At 31.4% G+C, this 19359-nt stretch overlaps 1 protein-coding gene across 1 annotated transcript; it reads left to right on the forward strand.

The window, feature by feature from the left end:
- The first annotated feature begins 936 nt into the window (after positions 1–936).
- LOC136233715 (truncated transcription factor CAULIFLOWER A-like) lies at positions 937–17270 on the forward strand. Its single transcript, XM_066023425.1, has 9 exons — positions 937–1082; positions 1190–1400; positions 15351–15429; positions 15693–15757; positions 15854–15953; positions 16048–16089; positions 16329–16370; positions 16465–16568; positions 16826–17270. The coding sequence occupies exons 2-9, from the start codon at positions 1216–1218 to the stop codon at positions 16929–16931; spliced, it is 723 nt and encodes a 240-aa protein (XP_065879497.1). The 5' UTR covers positions 937–1082; positions 1190–1215; the 3' UTR covers positions 16932–17270.
- Positions 17271–19359: the final 2089 nt, after the last annotated feature.

Here is a 19359-nt window from a genome sequence, read left to right on the forward strand (position 1 = left end):
TATTCCCTAAGAGATGCATCACAAAGATATCACCGAATCCCCATGAATCTGGAAGATAGGGAAAAAATGAGCTTCGTCACTCATGAAGATACGTACTGTTATAATGTAATGCCCTTTGGCTTACAAAATGCAGGAGCAACGTATGAAAGGCTCGTCACTGAAATCTTTAAGGACCTTATTAGAGAAAAAATTGAAGTATACGTCGACACCATGATTATCAAAAGTAGGACCAAAGAGAAGCATCCTAAAGACCTTCAACTAGTATTTGACACCCTTAAACAATACAATCTGAAACCGAACCTTGAGAAATACATCTTCAATGTAGAATCAGGAAAGTTTTTGGACTTTATGCTCTCTCAAAGGGGTATTGAAGCTAATCCCAATAAAATTCAGGCCATAATCAATATTGAGCCATTCTGAAAGCTGAATGATGTACAGAAATTGAACGACAAGATTAATGCTTTGGGGAGATTATGAAATGTTGTATTTTTTATTTATAAGCTAAAACATATTTTTTTTAAACCAAATCTAACTTATTTACCTTCACGGTCTAAAGAAATTAGAAAGGAAAATGAAAATTAAGAATAATAAATGAGAAATTCATGGAAAGGTACAACACAAGGCTGCATAATGATAATTATCTAGTGAAAAAAATGTATAGCATGCAAATACACAAGGGGTAAAATGGCGCCGTCAATCACTGATCAAGTGATTATTGAGTCTGGCCATGGTAAATTAGTAAATTTAAAGTAGTATTTTACATTTTACAAAGCTCCCATAAAAATGGAAAAGAATTTAAGTTTTTACGTACCCAAAAAATATGTACGGACAAATAGAGAGAAAACAATCTGGCAAGAGAAAAAAGAGAGAGAGAAAGTGTTGCGTTCTGCATCCAATTATAAATCGACAACGAATTTGACGAAACCACCCTGGTTTTCTAAAACTACTATTTTTCTACATCAAACCGCTCCCTTCTTTTCTTTGAGTATTTGTTCTCTTCTCAAACCTTCCATTTCTGCGTGTTTGTTTCTCTCTTTCTCTCTCTACCTCTCCTTCTCTCATACTTCTTTCTCCATTCTTATGTAATACACATATACTATAACTGCACTAGGGAATAATTCTCTCTATTTAGTTCTCCCTCTTCAATTTTCCCCTCTTTGATTTACTATTTTTTATTTGATTTTCTTAGCTCCGTGTTTGGATTGGAGATAAGATATGGGGAGAGGTAGGGTTCAGCTTAAGAGAATCGAGAATAAGATCAACAGGCAAGTTACTTTCTCCAAGAGGAGGTCTGGTTTGTTGAAGAAGGCTCATGAGATCTCTGTTCTTTGCGATGCTGAGGTCGCTTTGATCGTCTTCTCCACCAAAGGAAAGCTGTTTGACTACTCTACTGATTCCTGGTATGTCGATCTTCCTTTTCAACTAAATATGGATATAGATTTCTTCTTTGCAATATCCTAATTATTCCTCTTCTATCTTTGTTTGTTTGTTTCTTTGAAAAACGAATTTCATTTTCGTTGTGAAAACTTTACCTCCTTCACTTCTCCTCTTATTCAAATGAACTGGTAATGTTTTTAAGATGAATTTACACCGCAAATGAAATGTCACTTTCTAATTAATCGCAAAATCTATATCAAATGCTAAGTAAAATCTGTGGATTTCTGTTGCTTTTACTGTTTGTTTGACACCAAAAAGCAAAATATCTGAAGCTCAGGTGATAATTGTGGCTTATTGTATGAGTTTGAGCTTCTCATGTTGATTTTACTTTAATACTCTGAGATTGAATTCACAAGCCAATGAGCACAGTCTATTAAAAAAGCGTACAGTAGGTTTTGTGTACTATAGCTTATCTTCAGATTTAGATTAAAGAAAAATAATAATTAAAAGAAATTTGGGTTTATATTGGGTGCAATTAAAATATTCCCTAGTTCACGTCTGAATTTTAATATACAAGTATATATTGAATTTTTAAATATTTTTTTACCTTGAAGATAAGAGAGAGAGAAGTAATGTATGTCAGTAAAACCAAAGACTGCGAGTCTAACTGAATAGTAGTGTTATCTCATTGGGATTAAGCACTCTCTTCTCTCTTTTGTTTTATTAGTTTTCGTTTTATTTGAAGCTTCAAACGGTAAATTATTATAATTACTGTAGTTAATAGTAATAAGCATACCTGAGATATAAAATTACAAGACCCTTAATACGCAATTAGTTTAGATGAAAGTATCCAAATTAGAGCCTGCTTCTTGGTTTTTGATAAAAAGGTACAAGAGGATGTGATGTGACGTGCACACATGATCAACCAGACGTTATAAACATAGTCCATTTTCACAATACCTTGTACATACTTTTTTTTCCCTTTTATATATATGAACGTTTTAACTGTACGTCAAAATAGAAAGTTGTTGCTGAGTGAGGACGCATACACAATTAAAGGACATTTTTTGAAAATATTGTGAGACTTCATTATACATTCTTCTATTAATTACCCCTCAATTATTATTTTTATTTTATTAAAGCTAGTTGAAATTATTTAATATGGAAATTTTGAGCTTGTAAAACAAAAGTTATTTTTAACATAAATTTCAACCTTCGTCAATATCCTTAATAGTATTAGCTAAATTCAACATGAAAAATTTAACATAATAATTTCAGGGATTTATAAGATGAAGCAAAAATCAAACTTGACTATACATTAAGATTTTTTTATTTTTTTTTAATGTGTTTATGAGAAGATATTCTGGGGTTGCTTTTCCCCGTTTATGTCTATTACTCCTGGGGTTTCCCTCTTCTTATTTCACAGGATTAATTAATATATGATTGTTTTTACTGTACCCTTTGTTAAAGGTTGAGGCCTTTATTTGTTGTTATAATTTTTCCTTTAATTGAACAAATATAAGTACTTTTAAAAGTGTAAAGCCTTTATACTAACTCTATTGACTATAGAATTTATTACAACAAAGAAAAAGGAAAGGAAAGTAAACAACACGGTCAACTGATTGATGTCAAATTTGGGGAAGTAGCACTATGAACATGAATAGAGGCACAGCGAGTTTTAGATGTTTTCTTACTCTTTGACTTCACTTCTGCTTCTTATCTTTTCTTTTGAAATGATGATATTAAGATTTACAAAAGGGTTGGTGAAGTGAGGTTTAATTTTAGCCATGGTCAAAGAGAAACATACAAAGAAGTTTGATGTTATGCGTATATTACGAATTAGTCTTTAAGTTAGTTACTATTAAGTGCGCAGTTCATGTGGTTAAGATACTGAATCTATTTGACCACTATTCTAGGCTTAGAAATGATAATACAATCGTGTTAAAACAATAGTATTCACATGTAACATGATGATTTTGCCTAGTTAAACCGAAAAATGCTATTTAGTCGTTAGCTTTCTTTTGATTATTTTTTATTTGAAATTGTAGAGTTTAATAGTTGTTAAAATCATGTCATCTAAACATACATTTTTATATAAAAAAACAAAAATCTGAAAACACATTTAAAAGTATATTTAATTAATTGAGGGAGGAACTAAAGTAGTTATATATATATTATCCAACTGATAGTTGCAAAAATGATTATTCATTTAAGATCAAAAAGTATAATATTATTTATTATTTTCACCATTATTATTCATAAGTCTGTTTAAAGCTTATCAATTTATTCAGTTTTACGTACTCTTTATATTACATATGCATTTTTTGATATATATAGATTTGTCCTTTTTTTTTTGAAAAGAATATAGATTTGTCCTTTATTTGTACTAATTAAGAAATTTAACATCAGTAAAGACAGTATAATGAAAAAAAGAAGACTTCTAGTATGAGAAGTGAAATTCGAAAAAGTTTTAAGAATAAATCAATTAATTTGTATTAATTCTAATGGAAAATCTTAAATGATTTATTATAAAACAGATGAAGCAAGTATTACAACCCTAGTTATTTTAGTAACATATAAGGAATTGATTGCTTTCAGCTATAAAGCTATATAATACAATTAAAATACCATAAACTTCATTTGAACTTCAATTTTAACTAATGGTTTTAGTTTAGTGATATTGATCATGAGATATATATATATTCAAAATTTAATTAAAATATTTAAAATTTTAGCTTACTATATATGATCAGAAGGTTTATATATATAAAAATATATATGTAAAGGAGAAAAGTCAGATACGTTTCTACTTACAGAGCAAGCAATTTATCTAGGCGAGAGAATTTGATGAGAAAGGCACCAATGACATGTTGATCGGTTGGTCCATCGGTTGAGTCATAATGTTTGGTAAATCCCGTACCAAGTATATTGTTTATATTTGCTACCACAAAAAAAAAAAAGAGTCGAGATAGTGTTTTTTAACTTCAACTAGATATTTTCATGGTCCCCCCATTCCAAAAACGACACAACTTCGTAGAAACACCATATTTTCTTTCTAATGCTTCTTTTGTTCCCATAACTCGCAAACTAGCTCCAAAATTCTGAATAATTTTTTTGAAAGATTAATATTGCATGGTTAACGTTTTACACGCACATCTTTTTTCTCGTGCGGGAAGAAAAGCCTTGCAGAAAACTATGTTCTTCTTCCTTTTAGCAAGAGTGCATCAGGAAACTTAAGTTTGTGAAGTTGATGCCAAAGCCGTTTTATTAGAGTCCAGGCTCTTAGCTGGTTAGATCCAGTAGTTCTTTAACACTCAAATTAACTAAGAACTTGCGATATCATATTAACAATTATAACCATTCATTACAAACAATAATTAGAATTTTATATTTGAACCTTTGAAAATAAACTATATTGCTAGAGTACGTAAAAAACTTTAATTGGGATAGGATGCTTCTAAATTGTGCCTGGAGATCTTTGAACCGAGATATAAAAAAAACTATATATCTATTTATTAGTTAATTAAATTTTAACCTTTTCATCTTAAGTTGAATGGCTGATTGAAATTCAAAATGATCTTCGAGTAGATCTAAATCATGAATAGCTTTAACTGGAACAAAGTAGAACTCAGTAACATCATGAGAAATGAGAGGGTAGGTAACCGACCTGAAGTGAACAGCTTTCCAAATCAAATTAAACATTGACCTGTTTAAGCAGATGTACAAATGCTTTGTTATCACTGAAAAATTACTGATAATATTTTTTGTATTTAAAGAAAATAAATTAACAGATAATACTCCCTAAATATAAGGGGTGGGTAGTTAATATATTTACTGTATGATTTGATGACATATTAAAAATTAGTCTCTTTACTATAAGACACGTAACTTTCTAAAGTATTAGTGAGTTCTATGTAACGAATTCAAAAAAGTGTTCAACCCTTTCTTGGTCAAAACGGCTGGACAAACAAAAATTAGAGCACAACCCATTAGTACGGGAGACAAAAAGAAGAAAAAGAGAGAAGTCAATTGAGATTCTCCATCTCAATATCACTGTCACCATTCTTATTAGTAAGATCTACTTAATCACGTATTGTGAATGTTCAAATGGATGATTTAATAACGAGAGCTGTGGTGGTGATGATCAAGTAGATATTGGGATGAAGAATCTCAATTGACTTCTCTTTTTTTCTTCTTCAAACTTAATGGGTTGGCATTAATTTTTGTTTGTCCAGCCGTATTGATCCAGAAAGGGTTGAGTTCTTTTTTGGATTGGTTACGTAGAACTCATCAATACTATAAAAATCTCATGGTGAAGAAACCTTTTCTTAATATGTAAATTACTCCTAGTCCTATACTAAATATATATCAACTAAGTACTTATAAAGGTTACAAGTATATTAAATAACCTTTTCTTTTGACCGTGAATTAAGAATAGCCATCATTACATGTACACACAATTCAAGGAGGTGAAATGTAAAGAATGCATTTTATTTACTAGTACTAGTACTAGTATGTTTTTTCAATAATTGCTATTGAAAGTATTTTGTTTCTTATCTTTATCTCTGTGAATTGAGTTACATTTACATCTGATTAGCTAAAAACTCGTTTTTAGTTCTTGAGGAAACCAAAACTCATACAACAATTATATAGCTCTATTTCCAAAAAGCTCTGAATGCTTTGCTGCAGTAGAGAGCTGAAGGTTGGTGAGCATAGAAATGTCAATCTTCTATTATGTCTCACTTTGTTAAAAGAATCACTTTGATTGACACTCGGTGACAACTAAATAATCAATGTAGCATAAGATTTCCCAAATATTAGAGCAGCATTTTTTAATATAAACTACTTTTCAAAATAACCTTTAGTTGTTTGGCAATGTGTTTAGTGGGAGTAAGATTTAAAACTTGTTCTAAAAAGCTTCATTTTAGAAATTTTATAATTTTTTGTTATGAAAAATTGTTTGTATTTATATTATATTAATTAAATTATCTTTGCCAATAAAATAATATTGTTTTCTTTTCTGACATTTATCATATTATTAAAAAATAGAAGTGGTTTCAATTTTTGGTATGGTACAATTTTATTTGTTTATTTTGTTTTCTTTAACCATGAAATACATGTGACTTCTTTTTTTCCCTTCAAATATTGAATTACCCTTATATTATACATATTTATAAATATTATATTGCCCTTTAGGTATGAAGCATTAGTCACATTTTTTTGTTTGAAGACAATAAATATTTTAATTATATTTTTTTTTGAAGAAATTATTAATTAATTTTGTTTGAAAATTAATTTTATTAAAATTCATATTATATTTTAGTTAATTTATATATTAGTCTAAATATATTGATATCAGTCCTTTTATCTTCCAACTGTGATAAATTTTTCATCAAACAAACATTAATAATTTATTCCAACACACCGAAACATTATCAAATTAATAAAAAGCTAACAACTATCCGCAACAAGTAACATCTATCTATCAGTAAAACAACAACTGTTACCTAAACCACATACTGTACCAGTGAATGGTGACATATCAGTAAATAAATTGAGTGATTAATTTAGTCTCTTAACTCCCTTGTAAATCTTTTCAGTAAACTTCATAACGCCATGCTGAATTTCTTTATAAATCCTTATATATTTTAGGGATTCAAAGCTAGAATGCCAATGTAGTGATATTGGGATTTTTGTTTGTTTGTTTGTTCTTTTATACCATTGATATTCAGATTCTTAGTAAACCAATATCTTTGATTTATATGCACAAGAATACACGGATATCTCTATCACGCACACACCCTTAACTATTAGATTCTGATTCGTCCAAAAACTAGGCTGTAACAATCACATCAAACAATTAGTGAGAAGCATGTAGCCGACAAACATAGAAAATATTTCCTAGAGTTTGTGCATGCATGCACGCTCACATTTATCGTAAAACCCAGTGTTTCATGCTCTTAAATACACTTTTTGTTTTTTCTAATTAATATGAGTAATTTCTTTTGCAAATGATTGAGATGAGTAGCAGCATATATTGAACTTAATTAAAAAGGTACTGCTATTAAGGGCCCCATTGGGTTGCATGTGTTTCATATGCTGACCACAATTACTATGCTTATACAGTTAATGTTATACAGTTAATGGTTGCCACATGGGATGATGTTTAGGATAACCAAGAAATAGTGCATTCACCTGTGCTTTTCTTTTCTACGTACGAGTCATTTTTTATGCTAGTCGTTTGTGCTTACCTAGCTTTCATTGAATGCATCTTGTGGTCTAGTATCTTTTTGATACTGTTATTTGATCCCTGTTAACAGAAATCCTACCTTAATTAAATATATTGATTACAGAAGTCATCATATGTTTAATTTTAGTTGCAAAAACCCTAAAACATTTAAATAATACTTTCATATTGATTTTTTTGATCAATTTATTTATAAATGGACAATCAGGACCGCTAGGATTTGTAAAGGAAGTTAAGTACCTTGTTATTGGGTGGCTCAGAAACGCTAGAATTTGTAAAAAAAAAATAAAAAAAATAAACTAAATGATAGATATAAATTATTGTCCAAATATGATTTTTTTTTTTTTTTTTTTGAATAGTATTGTTCTATTTATGTTATTTTTAGTTATATATATGTATAGTGGTATATAATTCATTATTTAATATAAGAAAACTAGAGAATCATTTCTTCCTAATTATGTTATTCCTTTCCTCGTTTTCTTCCTCTTTCCCTTCCTTTCTCTATTGTTTCTTCTAATCAACTCATTTGATCTTTTTTCATTGAGAGATCTTTGTGGTATGTCAGTGTTTTTGTTTAAATTTGATCTTATCAAAAAGTATACTTGATTTTAGATCGATTTAAATTTGAAACCCGTCATCTCTGAAGTTATATGAATAAGTTCATTCATAAATGAGTATTTATCTTTTTTTAAGAAAGAAAAAATATTAAACCCTATTAAAGATTCAATAAATTTATTTTTTCTCCTTTTCTCATTTTCTCTAATGGAAGCTGATGTGTCCATCATCTTCCCAACCCAAACCCTAAGTTGAATTTCCAGTTTTGCACTCTTTTTCTTCAATCCAATTTTATGGGTTATGTTATGTTCATTGGAGCGTGGTTGATGTTTTGATAGATGAAATTTAAAGCAGTTTGTGCAAGTTAACCTGTGTGTAGAAGATATTTCAGCAAACATATGTTAGGAGTGATGATGCATAAAGTCCATGTTCTATTTGATAAGTTAGCCGCCTTGCAGAGTTCTATGGCAGTACAAGATTTCTTTGATTGTATCACGACATCTTTGAGACCTTCCTATTGTCTGTTTGTTCGAGTTTTGGAACGTCATCTTGAATCGTGGGATAGTCTGGTGACTCCTAATATCTAAGAGCCGTTTTTTTGTTTCTTTGGGACAAGGTGACATTTCGTCCATGTCCTATTCAACCAGAGGGGAGTGTAATAGAAATTATTCCAAATAAGATATCTTGAAGATTAATATTTTTCTATTTATATTATTCCTAGGTATAAATATGTAACTGAGTTGTCTTATTAGAAGTCCTGAACTTAGTCCAATCCCTGATAACAAGATTTCTTGCGACGTAAGAAGCAAAGTTTGTTTGTCTACTAGATTTTCTTGTTGTTATAAGGTATGAACCCCAGTTTAGCCTATTAACAAATTGTATAACTACTGATTAGCCAACAACTAAAGCTAACCAGCTGAGCTGGACTTGAGTTTATTAACAACAACAGAAAATTGTTGATTTCCTCCGTTGCCATTATGTGTAATAATCTAGTTTGTATTGGCTAGCTTTGTTTGTAACATTTTTCAAATCCAACTTTATAAAACATTAACCTTTCTTGTTTTCTTTCTTTAAGCTTCCTTTTGAGTTGGAATCAAGTTCAACAAAAAAAATGGTCAACTTTCTGTACTCCTTGTAAACCACAAATAGAATTGATCCTAACTAATCGAAAGTCACAAACTTAACTTATCAAGTAAGTTATGACAAGATTGAAGTGATCAGTAACAACAAAAAGTATATCAGTCTAATGTTAAAGTTATGTTTTTAACAATACTCCAGAACTAGCCTGACCGTTGTGTGGTTCTATATTTCTTTGTTAAGAAAAATTAAGGATTGGCTGTTGGAGTGATTATAGGAAGTTGTAACGAGATGGAAAAATTAAAATATGAAATATTAAGGTCCCGCATAGTACTTTGTAATGAACCTTATAATGGAACATCATTACATGTTTGGTTAGTCATATTGCTTTTGTCGTAATGAAATCACAAATATATTACTCTATTTTTCTTTGCAAATTTATGTACTGGTCATTACGACAAAAACATGCATGAGTTCTCATTGCCACTAATCTTTCTATTTATATTATTAATAACGAAAAAGGGAAAAAATATGAAAAAATTATAAAAATAAAAAAAAACATGAAAAACCCGAAAACGAGAAAAATAAGCAAAAAAGAAATGCCAAAAATGGAAAAACGCAAAAAATACAAAAAACGGTAAAAATGGGAAAATGTTAAAAATACGAAAAACGTAAAACAAAAAGTATTAGCATCGGCATTGAATTTTTCGAGTTGACATACATCCTGGTATGTTAAATTTTTTTTCCTGCTCTTCCCCATTGTTTTTTATAAGCATGCCATTGAATCTTGAGTTTTTTATACTGATTTTGCGCTTTTCATGTTTTTTGATTTTTTGAAGTTGTTTTTTTTTTCATGTTTTTCATAGTTTTACCATTTCAAATTTTTCTGTTTTTCTCATTTTCAATCTGTTTTTCTTGGTTTTTTTTTTTTTTGCGTTTTTCAAGTTTTTCTCGTTTTCACATTTTTCGATGATTTTGGTTGTGTAAATAAAATTTTATGATTACATTTAACTAAGCAAACATAAGTATTAAAATGGTAATTACATTTGATTAAATTTTTTAAATTTGACAACCAAAGATTATAATGGAATCAATGTTCTATACCATTACATCACAACTTTGATTTTATTACGATTTGGTTACTTTGCATTGCATTACATCGTATGAAATGAGACTTATGAATATAAAAGTTAATGTGACTTGACAAATTTGATGGCTATGTCCACTAGCAAGAAAAAGCTATTACTTAATGAAAAAACATCACAAGAATTATATGAATCTACTCACGAACCCATTGCTTCATATCTATAAATCATATTACTCTAAACTTTTTTCACACTGTCTTTGTCACTATTGACCACCTCTAAATTCTAATTACATGATAAAATTTCTATTACACTTGTGGAGTAATAGATTCTACTAATCAAAAGTACCTCATGCGATGTTATTGATGTTAAGAAATAAATGTGAGCAAGTAATATCAATTGATTGGTCGCGTGTACAGAAGTACTGTAGAATTTCTCTTAGATGAGCTAGTTATCATGGTTATTAAAGGTATAAAGCGATCCTAGAGCCTAGACACAAAGCGCAAACGCGTAGTTGATTGACACAAGGCACACTAACAAATGAAAACGTATAAAATCATAAATGATAAAAACTACTCCCTCCATTTAATATTATTTGTCATAGAGATAATATTTTCTTCTTTCACATTATTTTCCATTTTAAGTTTTCGAAGTAAACTTTTCATATTTTACCTTTATTAATGAGTTTAACATTAATAACCTCTTTTATAATTTTAAGTTTTCAAGGTATTAAATGCGGTGTAATTTAATGAATGTTACATAAAATGAGGATTATTAATCAAGAGAGATAGAGGGTATTTGAGTCTATTTTCTATAAATTTAATGCAAATCAATCATTTTCTTAACATGCGTGATTTGGTCAAATGTGGGAAATCTATGGAACATAAGGAGTAACATTTAAAAAGGGATAAAGTCTTAAATGAAATAAATACTCATTCATGTCCTTAATATTAGCCATAAATTTTAACATTTAATAAATCTCAAGTTAATTTCTCTAATTTTCCATAATTATAATATAATAATAATAATAGCCATAATTCTGGAGTTTAACCAAATCATAACTTATCTATAACTCCTTTTTGTCAAGATTATCTGCATTAATCACTCGTTAGTATCTTTACATTATAATGTGACCCGATTGAAGATGATGATAATGGTGATCTTTAGAATGATCATACACTACATGTGATGTGGAGATCGCTTGTCTTCAATCGGGTTGACGAAGGCTAAAGATATCAACTGTTACACACAAGATGCCTACTTCAAAATGGGAAGTGCAATATTAACATTAATAATAGGAGCCAAGAAAATATCATTAGTCAAGCCGTAGTGAGAAACTTTGGCTTGACTATTGAGTGACACCTAATTCCTTATAGTGTGGGATGGATCAAGAATGTTGGAGAGCTGCGAGTGCATAGGTTCAAGGGGTCTATTTTCATTCGATATTATGAGGATGGGGTCCATGGTGATGTTGTTGACATGGATTCATGTCAAGTGTTGCTAGTGAGGCGATGCCAATATGATGTGGATGTTATGCATTCGAGAAGGTGAAATAGAAAGTTCATAAAGGATGAGGTAAAGTACAAACTCACCTATCATGACAGAGGAGTCTAGTAAGAAGAAGACAGATGTGATTGTTTTCCAACCCGAAAATCGTTCTTGTCGGAGTGTAAGGATAACTAACAAGTTTATATATTAACGAGGAAGGTTATCATTGTAAGGTATAAAGAAGAGCGAACTAATCCAATAGAGATGGAGTCATTTCTTAAGGAGTACTAAGACATTTTCCTTAATGAGATTTCTTATGGGATACTACCTTTGAAAGACATCTAACACCACATTGACTTTGTACCCAAGGCTAGTTTACTTAGTATTTCCCACTATCGAATGAGCCCAAAAGAAAATGAAATTATGAGAAGCTTAAGAGTTGTTTGAGATGGGGTATATTCGGTAAAGCATGAGTCCATGTACATTTTCGATTTTGCTTACTCCAAAAAAGGATGAGTCGTAGAGAATATGTTGGGATAGTAGAGTTATCAACAAGAACAATATGCAACAGAAATTACATATTCGCTGCCTTGATGATATGCTTGATCAATTGATTGTGTCCCTCTACGGTGTTTTCCAAGATTAATTTGAGGAGTGGATAACACCAAATCCAAATTAGAGCGGGGAGGAATGGTATACCTCCTTCAAAACTTAGGATGGCTTGTTTGATCGGCTTATGATGCCATTGGGGATGACCAACGCTTTTAGCACCTTCATCAGGTTGATGGACCAAGTCCTTCACATATTTATCAATATGTTTGTTGTTTACTCTGATGATATTCTTGTGCATAATCGAACTTTTAGAAAAGCATATTGTGCATGTTGTGTTTGACTTGTTAAGGAGCATTAACTTTGTGCCACCGCCAAGAAGTGTGATTTTTCGATGGAGAGTTTGGTGTTCTTAGGCTATATTGTTACCAATGATAATATCCGGGTTGATGAGGAGAAGGCGAGAGCAATATGTGAGTGGCATACACCAGTTAATGTAGGGGATTTATGGAGTTTTCGCGGATAGGCAGTTCATTAGTAATTTCAACACCACTATTGCTCGTTTTATCGAGTGTTTGATGAAGGGTAGAAGGATCGAATGGAGTGATGAGCAATAACATAGCTTTTCACTTATCAAAGAGAAGTTGAGCACCACATCAGTAGTTGTATTTCTAGATTTTGACAAGTTTTCTAAGGTGGAGTTTGATGCTAGTGGAATAAAAGAGGCACATTGCATATTTTAATGAGAAGCTGTGTTACTCAAGATAAAATTGGGCTACTTATGATAAAGAGTTCAATGTTATACTAAAGGCCTCAAAGATCTCATGATAAAGAGTTCAATGTTATACTACAGCACCACATCGGTACACGAATAATGAAAGTACTAGGGGAGCCAAAAAGCAACTCTGAAGTTCCATCGATGCTAGGTGGTATGCCTTTGTTAATAAGTTTTTGTGTAAGATTATTCACAAGGTCGATCCCCAAAATCGAGTTGTAGATGGCTTAAGTAGGAGAGTGAATTTTCTTAAGATTACAACCCTTAAAATAGATAAATTTGAGCATGTGAGATGAGACTACAAAGATGATCTAAAGTTTGGGAGTGTATAGCTGAAATGTAACAAGTAAGGTGATGTAGATTTTCACTTGCTTGATGGGTAATTGATGAAAGGGAGCCAATAACTTTGTTTGCTTAGTACCTCCATTTAGGAGAGGTTGATTTAGAGACTTGTATTGTAACACTCTGGTACCGGGTCGTTACATGTATGGAGGGAGTTTTTCCGAACACTTTGGGAGGGACAAGACTAATGAGACCGTGACTTAATAGCTTTATTAGCCAAGAATTAGGAGGGATGTTGCTTACTTGGTGGAGAGGTGTTTTGTGTGTCAAACTGCTAAGACACATGTCCAAAACACGAGATTTTAAATGCCATTGCTAGTTCTTGGAAATATTTGGGAGTATCTCTCTGTGGATTATGGATGGACTCCATATTTCTGGTGGTAGATAGGTTCTCTAAATGGCACACTTTCTTCTATGTAAAAAGACCAATGATGCTTCTTTCATTGAAAAATCATTCTTCGATTGTGAAGCTACACGGAATCCGTAAGAGCATTCTTTGTAATCGCACCAAGCTCCTTAATCGCTTTTTGAGAACAGTTTGGGTCTTAATGGAAGTGGTGAACCAGACTTTGGGTAATCTTTTGAGTATATGCAAAGGACAAAACAAAGATGTGCAATTTTGCAATTGCCCAAGTGGATTTTGCATATAGTGGGGCTATTCATTCGATTGTCGGCACGTCACCTTTTAAGATTGTGCCAATTACACCTTTTATCTTGTGAGCATTCATATGGGGTGAAAAACGTAATATGCCCATTGAGAATGCAGCCCAACAAATTCAGCAAGTGCATGAGGATGTCAAGATTAGAATTGAGAAAAAACTACTAAATTAAAGGCTAAGGTAGATGAGCACAAAACAAACTTACAATTTGAAATGTATTTGAGCAAAGAGATGCTTGCAAGTCAACCAAGTAGAACAAGTTTCGACTCCTAAAATATGGTCCTTGCAAATTTATGAAGAAATTGAACTCAATTACTTATAAAATAGGTCTTTTAAATTGGTTGGGAAAGATGTCTCTTTCATTTAATGTGAATGGCCTTAGTCCATTTAAATTTGGTGAGTCTCTCCCATAATCGATAAATGACTTGAGATCAAGTTATTTTTAAGAGAGAGAGCGAATAACGAGGACATCCATTTGACTTTTAGGAATGAAACCGTTGAAAGTCACAAAGCACAATGTCGTGTGGAAGTAAAAAATGGTCACAACTGAAAGTTAAGGTATGAGCATGAGTTGAGGAAGAGAGTCTTCCTCCATAATTTTCTTTTCTCAAATTGAAATAACATTTGGTTTCTTTCTTGGCAAATTATTTTTTAATCATTAGTTTCTACTTTTTTTTTATGTAATTTTAGTCTTCTTTTTTGTGTTTTTATCTTTTGTCTATTTTGGGCTTGATATAATTTTATCATTTAGACTAGAGATAATATAAAGTGGTCTCTTTTTTTTATTGTAAGACAATTTTTTATACATCTATCAATTTTCTAAGTAAAATTAGGGTTCATAATTTGGGGATTTCATCCTTCAAAGCATTTTTTGCTTGATTTTCTTTATTGACTTAGGAATAAAACCTTCATCAATTCTTTCGCTGCATCACAATCGAATTATAACTTCTTTCTATTCCAATCTTCATTTCTCTCCCTTTCGCTTCTGATGCATGTGGTTAGGGATATTATGATATTGCGAGCAAATGAATTGGATTCCTATAGAATCTGACCACATTTTGTATGGTTTTGCAAATCTCTTAATATTCTTTCTAAACATAAAATTTGAATGAATTTGACTTTTAATTATATTTCTGAATCATAAGATTTTTCTGAGATGAACTAAGCAAGTTTATTTGACATTTATATGATAACAGCATGGAAAGGATCCTTGAAAGATACGAGAGATACTCATATGCAGAGAGGCAGCTTCATGCAACTGATACTGAAACAAATGTATGCCTTCTCCACTTGTTATATAGCTTTCTGTATCATGATGCAGAACAACATTCATTGGCTGCCTTTGTTTTACTTGAAAACAGAAATTATTATAGTAATGGATTGCTGAACAGTCAGGTTGGGATTTGGAACTGAATCAGAAAGAATAACGTCTTTTTTCTAGACATAACTGAATATATGTTCCTTTTTTTCATTTTCCTTGCAAGTACGTTTACAGCTATTAGAAAATATATGCTAATGCAGCTAATAAATATTTTCAGGGTAGCTGGACTTTGGAACATGCAAAGCTGAAGGCAAGGATGGAGGTTCTACAAAAAAACCAAAGGTATGAACATAAAATAAGAACTCAACCTCTGAGATTTTTCAGCTGATACAGCAAGCAACAAGTAAAGAAATAAGTGAACGATATTTATATTTTCAGGCATTACATGGGAGAGGATCTTGAGTCATTAAGCCTCAAAGACCTTCAGAGTTTGGAGCAACAGATTGATTCTGCTCTTAAACACATAAGATCAAGAAAGGTATTAATTTGTAAACTAAGAGGATTTTGGTGATGCAATTTTCGCCAAGGATAAAATATGCAACTGAATTTTAAGCTCTTTATTATTTCTACAGAACAATTTGATGGCTGAAAACCTAACAGATCTCCAGAAGAAGGTTAGCCCTTGCAATTGTTCACTTATCCTTATATCTCTATATTTAGACCCATTTTGGTAGGTTAAGAATTGGGAGGTTTCATTCCTTCACTTACCTCCTAAAAATCCCACCTTCCTCAAAAACCTTTCTATAAAATAAGGTGAGGGTTTAGAACAAAAGTCACACAGCTGTATTCAGCTAAGTACTTCTCTACATATAAATTTTAATTTACTTGAACACTTACCAGTTTTACTCTACAGGATAAGATAATGGAGGAGGAACGCAACCAGCTTCTAAAAAAGGTCATAATTTTCTACCTGGAGATATGTGTGTGTGTGTTTATGTTTGAAATCAGAACATTTGCTAATTTTCTAACACTTCGAAATTTGATACCAGGTAAAGGAGAAGGAGAAGGAAATCGCGGCGCAGATGGATTGGGAGCAACAAAATCAGGGTGTAGATTCGTCTCCGCCTCTGCCAAGTCCAGCAGCGAACATAAGGTCTCTCTATATATGTGCTTATATATATACATATATGTGCTGTGTTGGTACAATGGTTATGTTTGGTAAGATGTAAATGCAATGCAATGCAATGGACACTTTTGACATGATTATTATTTTTATATCATTTATATCACGTGGAATATATAAATCATATAACACGATTATAATAGTATTATAACATAAGGACATGATGAGGTAAAAGATATATGCAGAGGATAAAATTACTGAGAAGGGTAAAAATGTTTGAAATGCAGTAGCAGCTATCCTGCAAGAGAGAATGGAGGAGAGGAAGATAGAACAGGCGTCCAACAGCGAGGAAATGTGCTCCTTCCGGCTTGGATGCTGCCCCATCTTAACTAAGGAGTGCATGCCAGTGGAAGGTAGACTTTTATTTTTGTTGTTGATCTGGGTGGAGGGGCAATCTGGGTATCCTATTTTATAATCAATCTGGTGAAGAAAATATGTTCAAGTTTGATCCTTTATCTATAGTACAGCTCCATTTGATATGGTACAAATTAAACTATCTTTGAATTTCTTGTATATGTAACTAATGCTCTCTTTCTTTTTTCTGTCTTCTATAGTTTAATAATATGTGTAAAATGTGTAAGTAAATCTATCCTTGTCTTGTATGGCTGCTTTAACGTTGATGTTAAGTTAACAATGTAATAAAAAAGAAAAAAAAATTAGTTTACTGGGTTTTGAATTTTCTTATTTCAGTTTGAGGACATCTTTTAAGATGTTCAAGTTATAAGGTTTCTAGGAAAGCCTACCCTAGCTAGCTGCCTAATAAGAGGAAGAGAGAAGCTACCCTCTTTCTTTCTGCTCCCTTTATTTTAAAATTTTGTTTCATTGTTTATATACAATGGGCAAATCTTATTTTCTAACAATCTTATGTTTTAATAGCAGAGACTAGATTTTGATTTCAAAATAAATGCCAAAAATTGATAGAGATGTAACTCTTGTAATGCATTGGATTGATTGCTGTTTCCACTGTATGTTTATTTTTATTTTTAGTATTCGGATCAACTTTGAGTTTCGGGTAATTCAATATTATTTTGTCTAGGAGAACTTTTATAATTTTCCTTTTTCCATGTTAAAAATTATTTTTATTTTATGTAAAATAAAGAAAAAAAAAACAGAAAGAAAAAGTGGAAGGAGCTGAAAGTTACAGTAGAAGTTAAGAAAGAGTGGAGGAAAAAAATTACCATGTCATGGATGGTTTTTGAGAAGTGTAGGGAGTGGAAGTCAAGTACTGTTTTCCCAACCACTTTCCAAGAGTAGTTATTTCTAAAATGAATAAATAGAGACTTTGAGCATCAATTATAGACCTCATCTAAAAAAAACAACTAAACCAACAGATCTAGAATGTCAAAACCAACGACAAATTTCAACGACTTTCAACTTTATTTAGTCAATTTAGTTTAAATCAATCTAACATTGACATTCAACTGATAGGGATGTTTTATTCCTATTTTTATATACATTTTCAGAATCTTTTCGCTTAATTGAAAACATTTTTCATTATTTTTCTAGTTCAAATGCTTGTGTAAACTTGTTTGCTAGTTTGAGTCAAAGTTATTAAGTTTTAGTAATGTTTTCACTTAATTTCGCTTACTTTCATTTTTTTGGTTAATTATTTCACTCATTTTCACACTTTCATTTTTTCTTGACTAAATAGATTAATGTTTAAGATATTTTAATTTTATTTCTCCATAATTTAATTCATTTAGTCTTTTCAATCATGTTACAGTCTTTATTGGGATTTGATTAGGTTTTTAATTTTAACTTTAAAATTGAGTGTGTGTGAACATGAGAGCCATCCTTTGAAAAATCTAATTTCAGCATAATGGTTCAATCAAAGAAGGAGAAGAGCCAAACAAGGGAACCAAAGTGTTTCCAATGGAAAAAGCTTCATGAGTGATGTCTCATTAGCGACGATCTGTTAATGGTTTGTCGCTACTAATTATTTATCATATCACTTCCTAGAATTTTTCTTGGGTTGAAGCTTTTTCTATGCCTTCTACATGCCTAAAAAGACCTAACAAGGACTAATTTGTGCATGGCATGGACGGTAGAAGAAAAACTAAACTAAGGAAGGTTAGGAGGAGAAGACGCAATAATGACGGTCTGACTAACGTATGTCGCTAATAACTAGCAATAACGATGCTCACATATACCATGCTTTGCTATTGAGAGTTCAATAGCGACGATCATGAAAAAGAGCGTCACTATTAACCCTTTAAGTGCATTTATCATTAGCGATGCTCGTAATAATGTGCGTCACTATTGATCGGTTAACAACACCGTTCTGAAGTAACATGCGTTGCTGTAGAGTCTTATATAATTTTTATAATCGAAAATGAATTTTTCAATAGCGATGCTCATAGAGAACATGCGTCCTTATTGATGATTATATAATTTTTCTCATTTAAATAGGTCAATATGTTTCGCAATTGAGCCAAGCAATAGCGATACATGTGATGAACATGCATCGTTATTGACCTTTCTCACATCACATTTTCCACACGGCGTGTGGATGCCTCGATAAATGATCATGTCTTCCCAAAAGACATAAATCCCGCCAAAACCCACTACCCAATACAACTTTTGCGTTTCCCTAACCACCTTTTCCACTTTTCACTACATTTTTAACTTCCCAAAACAATTAATTTCTATTAAATCCTCATTTATCACCAATAATACATTCATTTTCTTCCATCTTTTAAAACCCCTTTCCACATAACCTTCATTTTTAGACCTTCAAGATTTCAGTTATATATATATATAC

Source organism: Euphorbia lathyris, chromosome 1 (assembly GCF_963576675.1).
Source record: "Euphorbia lathyris chromosome 1, ddEupLath1.1, whole genome shotgun sequence".
Taxonomy (NCBI): Eukaryota; Viridiplantae; Streptophyta; class Magnoliopsida; order Malpighiales; family Euphorbiaceae; genus Euphorbia; species Euphorbia lathyris.